At 43.2% G+C, this 20221-nt stretch overlaps 1 protein-coding gene across 1 annotated transcript; it reads right to left on the bottom strand.

The window, feature by feature from the left end:
* Positions 1–1500: 1500 nt before the first annotated feature.
* Positions 1501–19450, bottom strand: LOC130490574 (deleted in malignant brain tumors 1 protein-like). Its single transcript, XM_056864395.1, has 7 exons — positions 19270–19450; positions 16969–17283; positions 6096–6419; positions 5113–5418; positions 4505–4822; positions 3591–3911; positions 1501–1847 (listed from the first exon to the last, which is right to left on the bottom strand). The coding sequence occupies exons 1-7, from the start codon at positions 19448–19450 to the stop codon at positions 1501–1503; spliced, it is 2112 nt and encodes a 703-aa protein (XP_056720373.1).
* Between the last annotated feature and the right edge of the window lie 771 nt (positions 19451–20221).

The raw sequence follows: 20221 nt of genomic DNA, 5'->3' as shown, positions 1-20221 counted from the left end.
TATTTGGATTACAAATAAAAATAAGGATCTACTGGAGAATAACTATGTGAAACTCTGGGACTCTGTTAAAAGAGATATGATGATTTGGTCCAATAAAAACATTTCATTACTGGGCCGTATTTCAGTAACTCAAATGAACATTTTACCAAGGCTACTCTTTCTACTTCAGAATTTACCGATAGTGGAGCATTCCAAATACTTCGAGGTTTGGAGAAAAGATTTGCTCAACTTTATATGGCAAGGGAAAAAACCTAGAATTGCCTATAAATACTTGGTTGACACTAAAGAAAGAGGAGGATTTGCTTTGCCAAATTTTAAACTTTATGCGGAAGCATCAGTATTAGTGTGGCTAAAAGATTGGATACAATTGAAAAACAATAGACTTTTGGACTTGGAAGGCTTTGACAATAGATACGGATGGCATGATTACTTATGGTATGACAAATTAAAAATACATAAAGGCTTTCAGCATCATGTGGTTCTGCATAAATGGGAAAGACTCTGGTCAAAAGACATGAAATTTATCTGTTCTCAATCATTGAGAGAGAACATACATAAAATGATCTACAGATGGTATTTAACACCAAATAAATTAGCCAAAATGTATAGAAATATGTCACCAAATTGTTGGAAATATCAAGAAGAAGTGGGTCCATTTCTTCATATTTGGTAGCTTTGTGAGAAGGCTAAGAACTTTTGGGATATGATTGATAATGAATTAAGGTTGATATTAAAACAAAATATTCCCAAGACACCAGAAATGATGCTGTTAAGTATAATACCAGATACCATAGTGACCCAGAGATTTTTCTTGATGTACGCCACCACAGCCACCAGATTGGTATATGCTAGGAGATGGAAAATGGCTGAGATACCAAATAAATCTGAGTGGATAGAAAAAATGATGGAACTAGTTGAAATGGCAAAACTTACAGCATCAATAAATCAAAAAGACGATAATGAATTTGCAACTGAATGGGAGGCATGGACAAATTACTGTTTGAATGAACTTAACGGTGATATTAAGAAATTTATTTTGATCTAATTCTGATCTGTTGTAGGGGATATGGATGATTTGTTATAATAGAATTAGATAATAATTACAAAGAGAGCAACAATGATAATAAAGAGAGAGGAGGGGAGAGGGAAAGATAAAGAAATATACATTTGATAAGATAAGAAAACACTGTTACAATATAATTAATCAATGGCTATGTATAATGGAATATGAAATGATTTGGGGGGGAATTTATTTTAAAAAAGGGAATGATAAAATGACAGTATGTGTATTGTTATTTTGTAGTTACTATAAAGGAGTTAGAGAGGCAGCAAATGGTCCACGGTTGGCTATAGTATCAGATTGTTGCTAGAGAAAATGTACACACTTGTGTAAGAGTGGCTATTTTTTTTAATGTACCTCTTGAGATTAGACATCCCAGATGAATTCTCTCATCCAGACATGTAGAAACACTGTTATTTGTTTTAATGGCTGTATTGAGGTCAGTTTCCAGGACTACAATTTAGTGCCTGCTGATTACCTGAGCACACCACACCATAAACGTCCGCGCGGCGGCACCCAACTCCTGCCCGAGGCGTTAGGTTGCAGTCCATGAGGGTAGCTTCTGTCCCGTTACATTGGACTTTAAACTGCCAGATGGGTTCAGTTCTCTCCCCAAAGTCAGCTTGATACGGGCCTGCCAGGGCTACTCCACAATCCAGTTCCCTGCACACCACTTCAGCATTGCGCATATTCCAGCCATCATCACACAGGGTTGTCCACTGGTGCTTATGGAACAGTTCAACTCTGCCGGAGCAGTTGTTAGAGCCCTTCATCAATCTGAGCTGACCTGGAACAGCGAAAAGAATTGTTATCTCTTTACCTATTCTGCCCTGTTCCTCTTCCTCTCTTATCCATTTGACCAAGGATACTCGTATAAATAGCTGGCCTTTGTGAACGTTCAATGCAAAAAGAATGCTAGACATGAATCCTGTGTTCACAGCTTGAAGCCCTGGAGGTAGAGTTGCCAACCTCCAGGTGGTGGCTGAAGATCTCCCGCTAATACAACTGATCTCCAGCCAACAGAGATCAGTTTCCCTGAAGAAAATGGCCCCTTTGGCAACTGGACTGTATGGCATTGAGGTCCCGCCCCTCTCCAAACCCTGCCCTCCTCAGTCTCCATCCCCCAAACCTCCAGGTATTTCCCAACCTGGAGCTGGCAAAGCCACTGTCCAATGCAAGCTGATAAATGTAATGAATAAAAGGGTTATGTGGACTTAGGTAAGCCATTGTTTCTCAGCCTCACACTGATCTGCCTTGAAGAGTTATTGACAGCATCTCTTTAAAGTGCTTCGAACATGCACATAATGCTGTGTCCTTATATTTTTTTTAACAGCTTCAAGGTAAATAGGCTTCGGTATCAGACACTGATGGCTAGACAATTTAAGAAAGATGTAGCCAAGCTGGAACGTGTCCACAGGAGGGCAACAACGATGGTGAGGGGTTTAGAGACCATGTCTTATGAGGAAAGATTGAAGGAGCTGGGTATATTTAGCCCGAAGAGGAGAAGACTGAGAGGTGATATGATAACCATCTTCAAGTACTTGAAAGGCTGTCATATAGAGGATGGTGCTGAGTTGTTTTCTGTTGCCCCAGAAGGTCGGACCAGAACCAACGGGTTGAAATTAAATCAAAAGAGTTTCCGTCTAGACATTAGGAAGAATTTTCTAGCAGTTAGAGCAGTTCCTCAGTGGAACAGGCTTCCTCAGGAGGTGGTGAGCTCTCCTTCCCTGAAGGTTTTTATGAAGAGGTTAGATGGCCATATGTCAGCAATGCTGATTCTATGACCTTAAGCAGATGATGAGAGGGAAGGGATCTTGGCCATCTTCTGGGCATGGAGTGGGGGTTACTGGGGGTGTGGGGGGAGGTAGTTGTGAATTTCCTGCATTGTGCAGGGGGTTGGACTAGATGACCCTGGTGGCCCCTTCCAGCTCTATGATTCTAGACGATGCTTGCTTAAATAACCACCATTGGAATTTAACAGATGATGAGTATTGGCCATAATCCATCTACCTGGGCAAGAGCTAAAGAATCAGATGTGGCTGTTTCATTACAGGCAGTTTAAGGAACCAGTCTGCAAGGAGACTGGAAGAGGAGCTGACTGTGCATTATGGGATATATCCAATTGTGGTCAACAGCCTGTTTTATTCAGAAAATTTACAACATACAAATTTCATCCAGGAAATTTGCCTTTGGAAGACTAGCTGACTGTAATTAAACTAGAATCTGAATGTGATCTCAGGGACCCTAGAAACAAAGCCTAAAATTGAATTCTTAAATTATATGCGTGTGAAGTGCTGCAAAGTCGCAGCCGACTTATTGCAATCCCTTATAGGTTTTTCAAGGCAAGAGACTAACAGCTGTGGTTTCCCAGTGCCTTCCTCTGCATAGCAACCCTGGACTTCCTTGGTGGTCTCCCATCCAAATACTAACCAGGGCTGACCCTGCTTAGCTTCTGAGATCTGACATGATCAGGCTATACCATGCTATCTTCCCTCCCATTCTTAAATTACATGACGTAATATAAAATTACTTGAGCATTCCACACTTGCAATCCTTCTGTGGTCACAGCTATGCTCCCCCAAAGAACTTCTTGGGCATTCTTTGAGGGCCATTTCATTTCCCATGCAGTTAAGTCTGTCCGTCCAGATGGCACCAGATCCTTGGCCATAGTGCACAACGCCTAATGCTGATAAGGCATTTCCACAATTCATTTCTTGGCACACCACTTGGGCATCTTGTAGATCCCATCCATCATCACAAATGGTCCCCCACTGCTCATTCCGATACACTTCAACTCTCCCAGAGCAGCGATCTGAGCCATTCATTAGACGGACGTCTGATGAGACAGAAAAACAAACAAAAATGGCTGTACTTACACGTATTGAGCAAGAGTTTACTGAATATCCCATTGAGATAACCAGATAAAGGGAAATTCCCATATACACACACATATGAAACCCATTAACCATGTGGAGAGAAATTTTGAACAAGCACAGACCACAAATGGGAAAGGACAGTGAATGAACACATGAACGCATGAAGCTGTCTTATACTGAATCAGACCCTTGGTCAATCAAAGTCAGTATTGTCTACTCAGACTGGCAGTGGCTCTCCAGGGTCTCAGGCAGAGGTCTTTCACATCACCTACTTGTCTAGTCCCTTTAACTGAAGATGCCGGGGATTGAACCTGGGACCTCAAGCAGAAGCTCTACCTCTGAGCCACAGCCCCTCCCCAATGGACTATATGGGTTGTTCTTGGTTGTATGTTTGGAAGAGGAGAATAAATGATAGGTAAGTGACCTAGTCACTGAATGACTGAAGTAGATGCCTCTGTAGGATTGCTGGTTAGTATAGGATTCTTTGGTGCAAATCAGAAATTTAAAATAATGTCATAAGAAATTGCCACACTCCTTTCTTCACTTTAAAATTTGCACGAGTGCCTCTTACCTCTGCACACAACACCAGCATCTTTATTATGGGAGCAGTTATTCTTCACCTGGTAATTGGCCTGGCACTGGCTGATGGCGTTCTCGGTCCCTTTGCAGTTAACATCACCTAGCCAGATAGGTCCCAATCCTGTTCCAAATTTGGCACCTTGTGGGGCTGATAAAGCATCTCCACACCCAAGGTAACGACACACAACTTGGGCGTCTTCATGGTCCCAGTCATCACCGCATACAGTCCCCCAAAGTCTATCATGGAGTATCTCGACTCTCCCAGAACATGAACTGAGGCCATTCACTAATTTGATCTCGGGTAGTTCTGAGAAGAAAATCAGCACAAATAAAGAATGAGCATTTTAGGAGCTATTTTGCCATACAAATGCTTTTTGTTGCACTATACCTTATCCTCCTTTCTATCACCAGGAGATCAGTTGTCATAGCAAGAGATTTCCAGTCACCATCTGGAGGTTGGAAACCCTAAATTTATCCTGAGCCTGGCACTATTGCCCCAGTCTTACCTGGGAAGTTGTTTGGGATGGTCGTAGGGCAGGATTAGAAGCTATATAATTTCATGGACCCTTTTCATATCTATGGTTCTAAGATCATTACCTGTACACTCGACACTAGCATCCTTGCTGTGGTCACAGCTGTGTTCTGCCAATGGGTTTGCTGGGCATTTGATTAGACTGACTTCATCTCCTGTGCAGTTGACTCCATCCATCCAAATTGGACCAGAACCTTGTCCAAACTTCGCTCCACCTGGTGCTGCTAAAGCATCTCCACAGCCCACTTCTCGGCACACAACACGGGCTTCGTTGACGTCCCAGCCATTTTCACACACTGTGGCCCATTCCTGGTTACGGAGCACTTCGACCCGGCCAGCACAGGGAGTTGAACCACCAACCAGCCTTACCTCTATTTGGGGATTGAAAGACTGAATGTTACCACTAGTGCAATTAACCGTGAAGCAGCTGCCCTTCATGGCAAACCTTCTAGTTTTCAAAAGCAACAAAATCAATATATTAAAAATAAGCATTCAAGTCCTTATTTGCGACCAATAGTCTCAACATACTGTCTTTGGCAGTGGCCAGCTAGACTCCTAATTCATATTGACAAACAAGCACAAGGAGAGGAGTTTTCTCCAGAAACTGATAGTTATCTCCTCTATTGGTCTGTTCCTTCACAACGCTTTCCTGAAGTGGTAAATATCAGCAGTAGTGTTGCCAGCTCTGGGATGGGAAATACCTGGAGATTTTGGGGGCGGAGCTTGAGGAGGGCGGAGTTTTGAGAAGGAAGGGATTTCAATGCCATAGAGTCCAATTGCCAAAGTGGCCATTTTCTCCAGGTGAACTGATCTCTGTCACCTGGAGATCCGTTGTAACAGCGGGAAATCTCCAGCTAGTACCTAGAGGTCAGCAACCATAATCAGCAGTCACACACTGGGGAGAATATTTATCAGAAATATTTTCAAATGGACATTATCTAGTCAATTAATCTCTGGATGACTTCATTCTCCCCTTTCCTGGCAAGTTGACAACCTTATTCATGTCAAAATAAAAGTGTGAATCAACCCCCTCGAGTCTTGAACTCACCTGAGCATATGACACCAGCATCTTCTCCATGATCGCAGTTCTCCTCTCCCCAAGGATTTGCTAAGCACTCACTGAGAGATGATTCTGCACCTTTGCATCTGACCTCATCGAGCCAGATTTGGCCAGTTCCCCTTCCAAAATATGAGGCAGATGGGGCTGATATTGCATGTAGACACCCCAGTTGCCTACACACAACTGTTGCATCCTCCACACCCCAGTTGTCATCACAAACAGTGCCCCACACTCCATTGTGGAGCACTTCCACTCTCCCGCTGCAGCGACTCCAACCATTCACCAACCTGATTTCAGATGCATCCGATAGGGCTGTTGGGGAAAAAAAATCGTTAAAATTCAGATTCAGCAAAATTCTGCCTGTTTTTATTTAAGAAATGCCGAAGTCCGAACTCCCCCTATTCGGATTCATGGAATTCGGCTTGAAATTCGGCGTTCCCGACTAAATTCGGCAGAATAATGCCACTTAAAGCACATTCGCGGCTTTCCGCAGCTCTGGAGGAGCATTTTTGGAGGTAGAGGTCCCAAACGTTCAGGGTAGCTTGGAGGGACCCTAATTGCAAGAACCCCCAAGTTTGGGGCAGATTGGGCCAGGGGGTCCCGAGTTATGGGGTCTGGAAGGGGTCCCCCCATCTGCCCATTGGAATGAATAGGAGCTGGCAATCCTTAATGTGCATCTAGAGAGCGGCAAATCCAAGGCAAAATCTCTCATTGTTTCTTGTTGGCTATGGGAGGTTTTGCCTTGGATTTGCCGCTCTCTAGAAGCACATTTCCCCCATCGGAATTCTCAAAACTCTGCAGGGGGGTTATTGTTGAGATTTAGAAATTTGGTTGGGGGAAATGTGCATCTAGAGAGTGCAAACCCAAGGCAAAACCTCCCATTGTTTCTGGGGCAGTCAGAGAGAGACTCACCGACCCACACTGACCTCCAGGCAAAGGTGGCAACCAGTGAAAACTGCAACAATCACACTTGCAAAGAGGAGATCAGCCCCTCAGGACAGGTAACCCCCCCCAAATCACACTCGCAAAGAGGAGATCAAGCCCCCCCAGCAGAACAGCCCTCCCCCCCCAACCAGAAGACACAAATTCCAACAAAGGAGAAGAACGGGCCAGCCAGAGAGAGACTCACTGACATGGGATGTACTAAAACGAATGACAGGCTAGCCCATTAGAAACAACAGGAGCGGCTGCACAGCCCATTGGAAACAATAGGAGCCAGCCAGAGATGGACTCACTGACCCATTGTTAACTCCACATGAAGTTGGCAACCAGTGAAAACAGCAGAAAGCACAGTCCCACACAGAGGCAATCAAGCCCACCCCCTTGATTTTGGTCACCCTAGAAAAGAGGAGATATTGTTGAACGGAGAGACAGCTAGCTGGAGAAATCTCAGGGCAACCAGTTAACATAGTGTATGCTTTTACTAATTTGGCTGCCCATGTTGTAGACAATGACCCAAGTCTCTGTTTTTCTGCTTTCTTTACTCTCCTGATTATAGGGTTGCCAACCTCCAGGTACTAACTGGATATCAACTGATATCAACTATTTCAACTGATCTACAGCTGATAGAGATCAGTTAACCTGGAGAAAATGGCTGCTTTGGCAATTGGACTCTATGGCATTGGAGTCTCTCACCCTCCCCAAACCCCGCCCTCCTCAGGCTCTGACCCGAAAATCTCCAGGTATTTCCCAACCCTACCTGATTAACGGCTCCCTGTTGGGCCTTGCTCACTGGGCCCTAGATCTCTGTGTGGGCAGAAATAACAACAAACACTCAAAAAAATTGTAACAGACCAGGATGGATAAACTTTTAAGCATTTTAAAACTGGATTTTATTTTAGAGAACCAGCGGGTTGTAGTGATTAGAAACGGTAGACTCTAATCTGGAGAACCAGATTTGATTCCCTTACTCCTACACATGAAGTCACCTGGGTGATCTTGGGCTAGTCACATTCTCTCTGAACTCTCTCAGCCCCACCTACCTCACAAGGTGTCTGTTGTGGGGAGAGAAAGGGAAGGAGATTGTAAGCGGGTTTGATTCTCCTAAAAAGGTAGAGAAAATTGGCATATAAAAACCAACTCTTCTTCTTCTTCTTCTTCATTTTTAATTAATTACGATACGAACAGGAGGCTATTGTTAGGATAGAAGGATAGATTCCACCTAGTCCAACATTCTTTTTTATTTTAAAAAAATGTTTTAATGACAAGTTTTCTAAGTAAGATAAAGATAGACATAAGCAGAAAAATATAAACAAAATAATTAGGACAGAATTTCTCACAAAGAAAGTTTTACATATAAGTAGCTCTAACAGCATCAGGACTTTCATCAACATAGAACAAGAATATTGTCTGTAATTTCAATGATTTAAGCAGACTTGGAATAACCTTTCTGGTATCATAAATGAAAAATTAACATCATTCCAGCCTGCCTTCTTCTAGCATTCAACACAACGGCTATCCTCATTTCCTAGCATTTTGCAAGAAGAAGAAGAGTTGGTTTTTCTATGCCGACTTTCTCTAGCACTTAAGGAAGAATCAAACTGGCTTACGATCACCTTCCCTTCCCCTCCCCACAACAGACACCCTGTGAGGTAGGTGGGGCTGAGAGAGCTCTAAGAGAGCTATGACTAGCCCAAGGTCACCCAGCTGGCTTCGTGTGTAGGAGTCGGGAAATTAATCCAGTTCACCAGATTAGTGTCCGCCGCTCACATGGAGGAGTGGGGAATCAAACCTGGTTCTCCAGATTAGAGTCCACCATTTCAAACCACCGCTCTTAACCTCTACACCATGCTGGCTACGCCAGAAGATACTAGGTAGACCACTGGAAACTGACCAGTGGACCATTATCTACCTTCTGCCAGCTGTTGCTTTAGTCTTATCTCAAATAAACAAGCAGTGTGAGGAGTGGCAAACAGTGGAAATAACAGGGGAAGGCGTCCATTTGCTAGATTTGAAGGGGATAATCACCAAAAGATTTCAAAAATATATCGGAAACTTGGTACATCCAGATCAAACAGGTTTTATTCCTAAGAGACTAATGAGAGACAATGTGAGACTGGTTCTTAGTGCAATAAAATATGCAAAGTCAAAATCATTAAAAACAGCAATGATATTTTTAGATGCAGAAAAAGCTTTCGACAATGTTTCTTGGCACTTTATTGTTAAAACATTACAACAAATGGATTGTGGAGAAACTCTGCTTAAAGTTTTCAACACGATATATTCGGCGCAAAGAGCTCGTCTCTTGATCAACGGTCAGTTGTCAACAGAATTAAACATTACAAAAGGTACAAGACAAGGCTGTCCTCTTTCTCCATTTCTATTCGATTTATCAATGGAGGTCCTCTCAAACCATATAAGAAATGATCCAAAAATCAAAGGTTTAACAATAGAAAATGAAGAACACAAAATCAAAAGCTACGCAGATGATGTTGTCTTAATTTGTCAAAACCCTGAACAAACACTTCCACATGTTTATAATCACCTCATCGAATATGCAAAATACTCCGGTTATAAACTTAACAAAACGAAGACGAAAATTTTGACTTTCAATCTAACAGCAGATGAAGACAAGCATATTGAAGAAATCATCGGATGTCGAATTACTAAAGAACCAGTGAAATATTTGGGTGTCAACATATCCTCACAAAACAATACACTTCTAAGGTCAAACTACTTGAAAATTTGGGGAGAAATAGAAAAAGATTTGAGTTTATGGTCAAAAATGAACATCTCATGGATAGGAAGGATATCGGTGATAAAGATGAATGTTCTCCCTAGACTAAATTTTCTATTTCAATTTTTGCCGATTGACATCCCTGATAGGACACTAGAAAACTGGCAAAAACAAGTTAACCGATTTGTTTGGAATGGGAAAAAAACGAGAGTCAGATTTAAAGTCCTTCAAGACGAAAAGAAAAGAGGAGGGCTGGCATTGCCTAATCTCAAATTATACTACCACGCCGCCTGCCTAACTTGGATAACCGAATGGATAAAACATCCTAAAAGCCGGCATGTTATTTTAGAGCGGGCGGACCTGGGACAAGGTTTCCATAAAGTTTTGTGGGTCTTCAAATCAAAAATTCAAAAAGACAAAGTACCAGAAGATTGCGATGTCAAAACAGTGTTACTGAAAGTGTGGAAAAGATACAAAAAGAGAATAAGTCCTTCCCCGCCACCCATAATGTCACCAACTGAAGCTTATCACGATAATGTTAAACTGAAACCGGGTGTTCATTTTACCTACAATGATATGATAGAGTCCACGGGAGAAATTAAGACCATGATTAAACTTCAAGAAAAATTTCAAAAGTTGAATTGGTTAACTTATCTACAATTGAGGTCCAATTTGCAAAAAGATTGTTTATACCCACAACCACTTCGTGAATTAACAGAATTTGAGCAGTTAATATCTAAAAATGATTCACATGTCTTAGGAAAAATATACAAGCTTCTCCTGAAATACGATACAGAAGAAGAACAAGTGAAAACAAATATGATAAAGTGGATGCAAAATTTCGGAGAAATGATCAATATGGACCTATGGGAAAAACTTTGTTCTTCCAAATTGAAATATACTGTCTGTCAAGAAGTGAAAGAAAATTGGTACAAAACTTTCTACAGATGGTATCTGACTCCTAATATGCTTTCCCAGATGACAACTCCAGGGGAAAAAGGTGCATGTTGGAAATGTCAAGAGTCAGACGGCTCTTACTTTCATGTTTGGTGGACGTGTTCAAAATTACAACTATACTGGAAAAGAATTCATCGGGAACTACAGATGATGTTAGATATGAAGTTTACATTTGATCCTAAATTTTATCTACTCAGTATAGTGCCGTCAAATTTACCTTTGAAATCGCATGACGTCTTTAAATATGCTACAACAGCTGCCAGAACAATTTTAGCAAGAACCTGGAAACAAACTCACATACCTGAAATTGATGACTGGAAAGAAAAACTTCTGGAATATGCAACCATGGCCAAAATGACTTTTGAATTAAATCCTAAACCTAATGAATCCATTGAGCAATTCGAGGAGAAGTGGGCGTCTTTCTATACTTACATGAAATGCAGCTAACCTAAACGAAGTATGTTTAAACATTATAATAAACTCTGTATTATATTTTTTATCTCAATTAACTGCCAAGTAGAATATGAATTTTTAAAATATTAGAAATCAGCCTGATGCAAGTATAACAAACTAAAGATATTCTGTAATTATGTTCTATTCAGAAATCATTTTACAATACTGTATTGTTTTTATAATGATAACGTTTACCCCTTCCCCTTTTCTTTTCCTGTACCCTCCAATTATATAAATAAAATAATAAAAAGTTAAAAAAAAAAAAAGAAACTGACCAGTGGACCATTATCTACCTTCTGCCAGCTGTTGCTTTAGTCTTATCTCAAATAAACAAGCAGTGTGAGGAGTGGCAAACAGTGAAAATAACAGGGGAAGGCGTCCATTTGCTAGATTTGAAGGGGAGGGAACACTCACCCAAAAGACTGGTCAGGAGAAGAAGGGCTACTGCCATTACTCTGAGTCCCCCTTCTAGATGTCCAGCAGGAAAAATGAAGGCAAACATTGTTCCCGGAATCCAGCTATGGGGAAGCAGATTCCTTACTTGGACAGAGTACCCAAGACAATGACCCCGATAGATCAATGCCATGGGCAAAGGTTGGGACTGGAAACAAAACTCTGGGAAGGGACTGGCGGAGACTGGGAGGGAGGAATCTGGTTAAACTCTGGGTAGCTTCCTTTCTGGCAATGCTGCTTTCTGTGTTTTTAAAATTGGGATGCAAAGTTCAATTCCCCCAAGGGCTGTTTTGACCGTGGTGCTCTAGAGCGTAATGGGGAGAGACTAGGGTTCCCAACCTCCAGGTGGTGGCTGGAGATCTCCTGCTATTATAACTGATTGCCAGGCAACAGAGATCAGTTCCCCTGGAGAAAATGGCCTCGTTGCAATTGGACTGTATGGCATTGACATCCCTCCCCTTCCCAAACTCCACCCTCCTCAGGTTCTACCCCCAAAATCTCCAGCTAGGGTTGCCAACCTCCAGGTACTAGCTGGAGATCTCCTGGGATTACAACTCATCTCCAGCTGACAGAGCTCAGTTCACCTGGAGAAAATGGATGGTATGGAAGGTGGATTCTATGGCATTATACCCCGTTGAAGTCCCTCTCCTCCCCAAACCCTGTGTATTTAATCAAAGAGACATGCTGCCTATTATGTCAAGAGTTCCATTTAGGCTAAGTTGTACTGGTAATCAGAGTGGTTCCATGGATTTTTTTCTCACTTTTTCACTCTATGCTGACATGTGAAATGGAGATTCTAATTGAGAGCCGGCGTGGTGTAGTGGTCAAGAGCGGTGGTTTGGAGCGGGTGGACTCTAATCTGGAGAACCATGTTTGATTCCCCACTCCTCCACATGAGCGGCGGAGGCTAATCTGGTGAACCAGGTTGGTTTCCCCACTCCTACACATGAAGCCAGCTGGGTGACCTTGGGCTAGTCACAGTTTTCTCCAAACTCTCTCAGCCTCACAGGGTGTCTGTTGTGGGAAGAGGAAGGGAAGGAGATTGTAAGCTGGTTCTTCTTCTTCCTCCTCCTCCACTTCTTCTTCCTCCTCTTCTTCCTCCTCTTCCTCTTATTCCTCCTGCTGTTCCTATATAGCTTGGTTCTGGTGAGAGGCACGAACTCTTGGCCAAAAGTTGAAGGGCAAGAGCCAAAGGGCTCCTGGCTGTTCGACTTTTAGCCTGCCTGTGGCTCGCAGGACCTATGGACAAACTAGCAGTTTTCCTGATCCATTCAAGCCAAGGTCCAGTTGCCATTTCTATTTAAAAATAAAAGCAGGGCAAAGGTAGGGTTGCCAGCTCCGGGTTGGGAAATACCAGGATATTTTAGGGGTGGAGCCTAAGGAGGGTGGAGTTTGAGAAGGGGTGGGGCTTCACTCAGCTATAATTCCATAGAGTTCACGTTCCAAAGCAGCCGTTTTCTCCAGGAGAACTGATTTCTATTGCCTGGAGACCAGTTGAATTAGCAGGAGATCTCCAGCCACCACCATTATACCCCACTAAGGTCCCTCCCTTCCTCAAACTCAGGCTCCACCTAGGGTTGCAAGCACCGGTTGGGAAATACCTGGAGATTTTGGGGGTGGAGCTTGAGGAGGGCGGGGTTTGGAGATGGGTGGGACTTCAATGCCATAGAGTCCAATTGCCAAAGAGGCCATTTTCTCCAGGGGGACTGATCCCTGTCGCCTGGAGGTCAGTTGTAATAGCAGGAGATCTTCAGCCACTATCTGGAGGTTTGAGAACTCAAAGTACACCTTGTGCTGAGGAAGTACTGCAAAGATCCAGCACTGTTGGTCCAATTTCCAGTGTACTAGATTAATTTATGAAAAATTCTTATGTAGATAAATAAATCTTTATTGAACCTTAAATACTTGTTACACTGGTATACTAGTACACTGGACATTGGGCCAATAGTGCTGGTTCTTTGCAGTACCATCTGGAGGTTGGCAACCCTAGCTCCATCCCCAAATCACCAGAAATTTCCCAACCTGGAGCTGGCAAACTTAAGAGGCCCTCAGTATCAAACAATGTGGCTGTAATGCCACAGCTGCAGCACACAAACCCATGCACCTCCCAAAACACAAGCAGAAAGTGAGTATGCATGAGACCGGATGCGGGAGGGCAGGCACATTAACCACAGTCCGATCCACATTAACAAGAACAGGATGTCCCCACGTTCTTGACCTTTCAAAATGCTGAAAACACAATAGCTGGTGAACATGCTGAGGGTTGCATAAGTGAGTCTGTAACAACAGTTCCCTTCATTGTGGATTTTGAGGTTTGGTTGTGCTTTATTATGTTTTCCAGATAATTCAGTTTGTCACTGGGTACACGCACAGAAACGGTGTTTGGTTTCAGTTAATCCCCTTTGTTAATGGTGTTGCTTGGATTTGTGAATATTAAAATGGCAGACGTTCTGATTAGTTAATCAGTTTGCTAGTCATTCCCATAGAGATCAATGGGAAATTCATTTCCTCCATTTACTTCTCCTCTCAGAAATAATACTCAGAGACTGTGCCCGTCACCCCAAAGAATTCCCTCCCCTAAGTATCACCAGACAGGAGAAAGCCTCTCAGAGGCAATGGCCATCAACGCATGGCTCCGTTGTCCCTGTTCAATCGTGCTTCCCCCCCCTCCAGAACCCAAAAGGTAAACGCATGGAGGAGTGCAGGGGCGAAAACGCACGGTCGCTTTATCCTCCATTAATCCCTGTTTTAGCCAGGATCGAATGCACATTAGGTGAAATGCATGCATTCGATCCTGGCTGAAACAGGGATTTAAAGCTTTAAAAGGGTTTTTGGATGCCACGGCTAAAAAATGGTTGGAAGACGCCTTCACAGCTTAAGGGGCCAAACAAAGTGCGAACAGTATTTTTTATAACAGTTTCAAACTCTTAATACATCGGTGGGAATACACAGAAAGTACGAACAGTATTTTTTATAACATTTTCAAACTCTTAATACATTGCTTTGAATATCTAGTGCGGTAACAGCCTATGTTTCTTAACATTTTCAAACTCTTAATATATCGCTGGGAATACATAATGCGGTAACCCCCCCACCCCGGAAAAGTTGCGGAAGGAGGAGGGGCGATCACGAGCTCAGGAGACAAGCATGTGGGCGGACCTCAGAAATTCGCCACATTTGCGGGAGAAGTGCCGGACATAGCGGCCATGCGTTTTTAGCCCATGAAAGGCAACAAACAAAAAACAACACCCATTTTCACATCTAACCTTTTCTTCCCCCATCTAACTGGGACACAATTCTGAGGGATTGTAGCTCTCACTGACAAGACCCTCCCTGCCAAAACATGCCAAGAGAGAACGAAAATGGTCCCCATTTTATAAGCCGTAACAACTCTCTTTGCATGGAGGCAAAAAGAATCAATTAGAATTCCTGAGATTGAAAGGTGGAGAGAGAAAATGGCAGAGTCTGCAGTGATGGCAAAATTGATGTATCTGGTGAACAGAAGACCTGAGGATGAATTTTTAAAAAAATGGAAACCATATTATGACTATGTGTAACAGTATAATGGTTATTGGGCGGTAGATAATCAGAATGTCAATAGTAGTAGCTTATAGAGATCTGCACAGAATTTTTCATTTCCTAATTTTGTGTTAGAGTATTTCCAAAGGAGCATGGGCAAATGATCATCTTGCAGAAGTAATCCGCAAGTTTGTATCAAAATCACATCAAATTACAGAGCTCGTAAGAAATGTAGAGTCAGTTGTGGGATGGCATTTTAACAAACATGTTTCATGTCTTGCACAGAATTTTTCATTTCCTAATTTTGTGTTAGAGTATTTCCAAAGGAGCATGGGCAAATGATCATCTTGCAGAAGTAATCCGCAAGTTTGTATCAAAATTACATCAAATTACAGAGCTCGTAAGAAATGTAGAGTCAGTTGTGGGATGGCATTTTAACAAACATGTTCCACGTCTTGCATTTCTTTTTCCTTTCAAGATTTATACTGTGACGTTCATTATCGATATAAAGTGGCAGAAATATTCTCTTCAAAAAAATGCAATAATAATGAGGGGTAGAATAAAACAGAAGTTTGGAAGCAGTAATTTGATTAATCTTAATTTAAGTTTATACACCGATAAAATAATAATCAACATTATAAAGGCAGTTATGGTGATCTGTAGTAAAAATATCAGTCTTCTCTTTGAAGCATTGTTAAAGGCTCTAAATATATGTTCCCTTTGGGAGGTATGGTGTTTTGGATGTATGGGTTTGTATGTGTTTTTTTTCCCTTTATTTCAATTTTTAAAAAGAATCAAATAACACGGGGATAAGATGTGGATACCTGGCTTGGTAGCTACACAAGTACCCAGGCATAGTATAATAAAAGGTATCAGCTAAGATAGTTTCACTTTTGGAGAGGATTTACTTTTAGAAACAGAAGAAGTATTTCCCTGCTGCGATATTTTTCAAGCAGACTTTTTTGAAACACAAACATTGCATCAATTGCAAATCTTGTGTTTTCGTAGGAACTCAGCAAAGCCAAGTAGTTGCACTTTAACTTTATGTATAAAATCAGCTGTATTCATTTTATTTTAGTTCACAGCTTTATATGCCACGGTCCAGTCCCATTGGCAGCCCCAAAAGCAGCTCGAAAACAATTTAAAAACAATAAGCAAACATTGAAAGCTCAATAAAGAGAACACAGTCAAAACACAGTAAAGGAAGCCAGGAGATTTCATCAGATGCAGAACGGTGTTGAGAATTCTGGTCACACCTTTTCCAGATCAATAACCTTATTTTATGTGGGGGCCTGCCGAACTTTGCACGTAATACATTTCTTCCAAGTGATGGGTCCAGATAGCTCACTCTCATTATTGGACTGCCCATATTTACTGTTTATCTTATTGCCTATGCAGGAGGTATAGATGTTCTCTGGATCCACACTTCCTCATCCTCTCTGTTCCTCATGGAGAGGGGACGAGTGTTCATTCAACTGAAGATACTCCAATGGGTAGTTAGCCTTTATGAAAGCAATACAGAAAGAGAGCGTGAGAGTGGGGTAGGGTTGCCAGCTCTGGGTTGGGAAATACCTGGAGATTTTGGTGGTGGAGCCTGAGGAAGGCCGGGCTTGGGGGCTCCACGGGGTCATGGTTGCCAGGACAGAGGGACCGGGGGAGGGAGCAAACTTTTGAAGGCTGATGTGAAGGCTGGTCCCTTTCGTGGCCTGGCCCTGTGCGACAATAGACAGCCATGGATATTCTCACTGTAACCAGTAACTAATGCCACAGTTCAGGGCCCTCTGGTACCTGCCTGCTCATTACCTGAGCACACCACACCAGCGTCTTCTTCATGGTGGCAGTTATGCTCTCCCCAAGGTCTTAGCTTGCAGTCCCTGAGGGAAGCTTCTCTTCCTTTACATTTGACATCGTCCAGCCAAATGTGGCCACTTCCCTCTCCAAAGTGAGCTCCTCGTGGGGCTGATATGGCTTTTCCACATCCAAGTTCTCTGCAAACGACTTGGGCATTCTTCATATTCCAGTCATCATCACACACGGTTCCCCACTGCTTTTCGTGGAGCACCTCGACTCTCCCAGAGCACCTGTTTGAACCGTTCACCAATCTGATCTTCTCTGGGTCTGGAATAGTTCGTTAAAAGGTTACTGTTAGTTTGCCCTGACCTGGATAGCCCAGGCTACCCTTATTTCATCAGATCTTGGAAGCTAAACAGGGTTAGTTGTGGTTAATATTGGGATGGGAGACCATCAAGGAAATCCAGCATTGCTATGCAGAGGCAGGCAACGGCAAACCATCTCTGTTAGTCTCTTACCCTGAATATCCTATCTTGTTGCCATAAGTCATGCTATGCTAACTTTATTCCCATATGTACCTTGACAATATTATTATGGGTAAGGTTGCCAGGGGAAAAGTATCCTAAAGGGACACTTAAAAGGAATTGAAGTTTTTCATGGCATGACCTTAAAGAACATCACCTTATAAGGACTCTTGACTCTCATGTGAACATACCTGGCCACTACAGTCATCTTCAGAGGCACTGATTCAGATGCCCTCACCATCTAAGGCTGCAAAGGTGGCAACCTGAGGAAGGGCTTTCTCATCCTTGGAACCATAAAGAGTTCCCTCCCCTCCCCTCTTCTATCAGCCAGCAGGTAATGACATTTCTGTTTTGTCTGGTATTCCCTCACGGATTCTCATTGACACCTCTTCCTGTTTATGTGTCTTATGTTCGTTTTAATTGCTTTTGTTTATTTTTGTAGACATATTTGTATCTGTCTATCCATCCATCCATCCACACACACACACACACACATAGAAATGTTTGTATTTGTAGATTTGACATGGTGTTGGTGTTGGCCCTGGGCCAAAGAAGCAAAAGATGGAAATATCCTACTGAAAGTACAATACCTGATCAAATGTCTCTCTGACCCCAGCTGCAACACATCAATCCCTTCAAAGGCTGAGAGCAGTGGAGAAATGTGGGAGTCACTCTCCCCTTTTGTAACCACCCAGCCTGATGAAGAGCTGTGGACAACATGAAAACTTGCACACTGTAGCCCTTGTTTGACTGTATTTGCGGAACTGGTAGATGCGTACCAGAACCTCAAGAGTTTTAGTGTGCCTGTATTGCAGCTGGAGGAGTCCCGTGGCACAGAGTGGGAAGCTGCAGTACTGCAGTCCAAGCACTGCTCACGACCTGAGTTCGATTCCGACGAAAGTCGGTTTCAGATAGCGGGCTCAAGGTTGACTCAGCCTCCCATCCTTCTGAGGTTGGTAAAATGAGGATCCAGCTTTCTGGGGGTAAAGGGAAGATGACTGGGGAAGGCACTGGCAAACCACCCCGTAAACAAAGTCTGCCTAGTAAACGTCGGGATGTAACGTAACCCCATGGGTCAGGAATGACCAGGTGCTTGCCCAGGGGACCTTTACCTTTTTACTGCAGCTGGACATTTCAGACAGAGAGGCAGTCACACATAGCAAGAAGAGTTTGGGTAGCACGTGCTCCCCATACATGCAGTTGCTAGGCTTCCAGTACGCACGACCATACAACCAAGACCAGAAAGGGCTTATTTTGTATCAGTCCGGTTGGCCAAAATGAAAGGTATTATGTGGCTTCTTTTGTAAATACTAGCACTGTTTTTCTGGCCAAATATTTCTGGAATAATTTCTGTGCGACTATCTTTTTTCCTTCAGAAGATTAAGAAGAGAAGAAGAGTTGGTTTTTATACGCCGATTTGCTCTTCCTTTTAAGGAGAATCAAACTGGATTACAATCTCCTTCCCTCCCTACAACAGACACCTTGTGAGGTAGGTGGGGCTGAGAGAGCTCTAAGAGAGCTGTGACTAGCCCAAGGTCACCCAGCTGGCTTCATGTGGAGGAGCGGGGAAACAAAACCGGGTCACCAGATTAGAGTCTGCCACTCCTAACCACTACACCACGCTGTCTCTCAACCCCACTGGCTCTTAAGCCAATCCAGTTTATCCAGAAATTTTCCACTGGCAGTCAGACTTACCATAACAAAACATGAGTTTGATCTTATCTCTGGGACCTTGGAAGCTTGGCCCTACAATTGGTTCCCCTAATTAAATCAAACTGTACAAAATTACCTGAGCACTTCACATGCACAACCCTTTTGTGGTCACAGCTTTGCACATCCCGGGGACTTTTGGGGCATTCTCTGAGAGCTGCTTCATTTCCCGTGCAGTCAACTCTGTCCAGCCAGATGGCACTGGAGCCTTGGTGGTGGTGTTCTGTACCCGACGCTGATGTGGCATTTCCACAGTTCATCTCTCGGCATACCACTTGGGCATCGTGTATATCCCAGCCATCGTCACAAATGGTCCCCCACTGCTCGTTGTGATATACCTCGACTCTCCCAGAACAGTCACTTAAATAACTCACTAGACGGATCTCTGGCGAGAAAGAAGAAGAAGAAGAAGAAGAAGAAGAAGAAGAAGAAGAAGAAGAAGAAGAAGAAGAAGAAGAAGAAGAAGAGTTTCTGTGGGGGGGGAAGCCTGGGGTGTGTATGCCCCCTTGAGTCTCTCTCTCCCTGGTTTGAGGGGGGGCTTCAGTTGTGTGTCCTCAGGTTTTCCCTCATTCATAAGATCGGTTAGGTCTATTTTAATGCTTGCTCAAAACTGGTTTTCAAATGGTGACTTAAAGAATGCATTTGCCTGGTCCCGAGTCCCATGCAAAAGGGGAAATTCCACCCCTCCTGTTCCTTATGCATAGCTAGCTGCCTCTGTCCCTTTCCATGACTTGCAAACTCCCAGGTGCAAACCAGACTTTGCATGTTTGCAAAGGTGTTGCTTTGCAGTTGTGTTGCTTTGCAGTGTTGCTTTGCAGTTGTGTTGCTTTGCAAACTTCTTAGCACCTGCACCGCCCTTGCTCTCAGCTGTTTGTCGGGGCTGGGAGCTTAGTGCGTGGGCGGCAAGCTCTGCTCAGAGATGCACATTAAGGGTGGGGGACCCATTTCGGGGCCCATATCTCAGCCACCCCTGACCCAATCTTTACAAAACTTGGGGGGTCTTGCAAGAAGGGTCCTTTGAAGCTCCGCTG

The sequence above is a fragment of the Euleptes europaea genome, chromosome 18, assembly GCF_029931775.1.
Source record: "Euleptes europaea isolate rEulEur1 chromosome 18, rEulEur1.hap1, whole genome shotgun sequence".
Classification (NCBI taxonomy): Eukaryota; Metazoa; Chordata; class Lepidosauria; order Squamata; family Sphaerodactylidae; genus Euleptes; species Euleptes europaea.
This window is presented reverse-complemented; position numbering and strand designations above follow the sequence as displayed.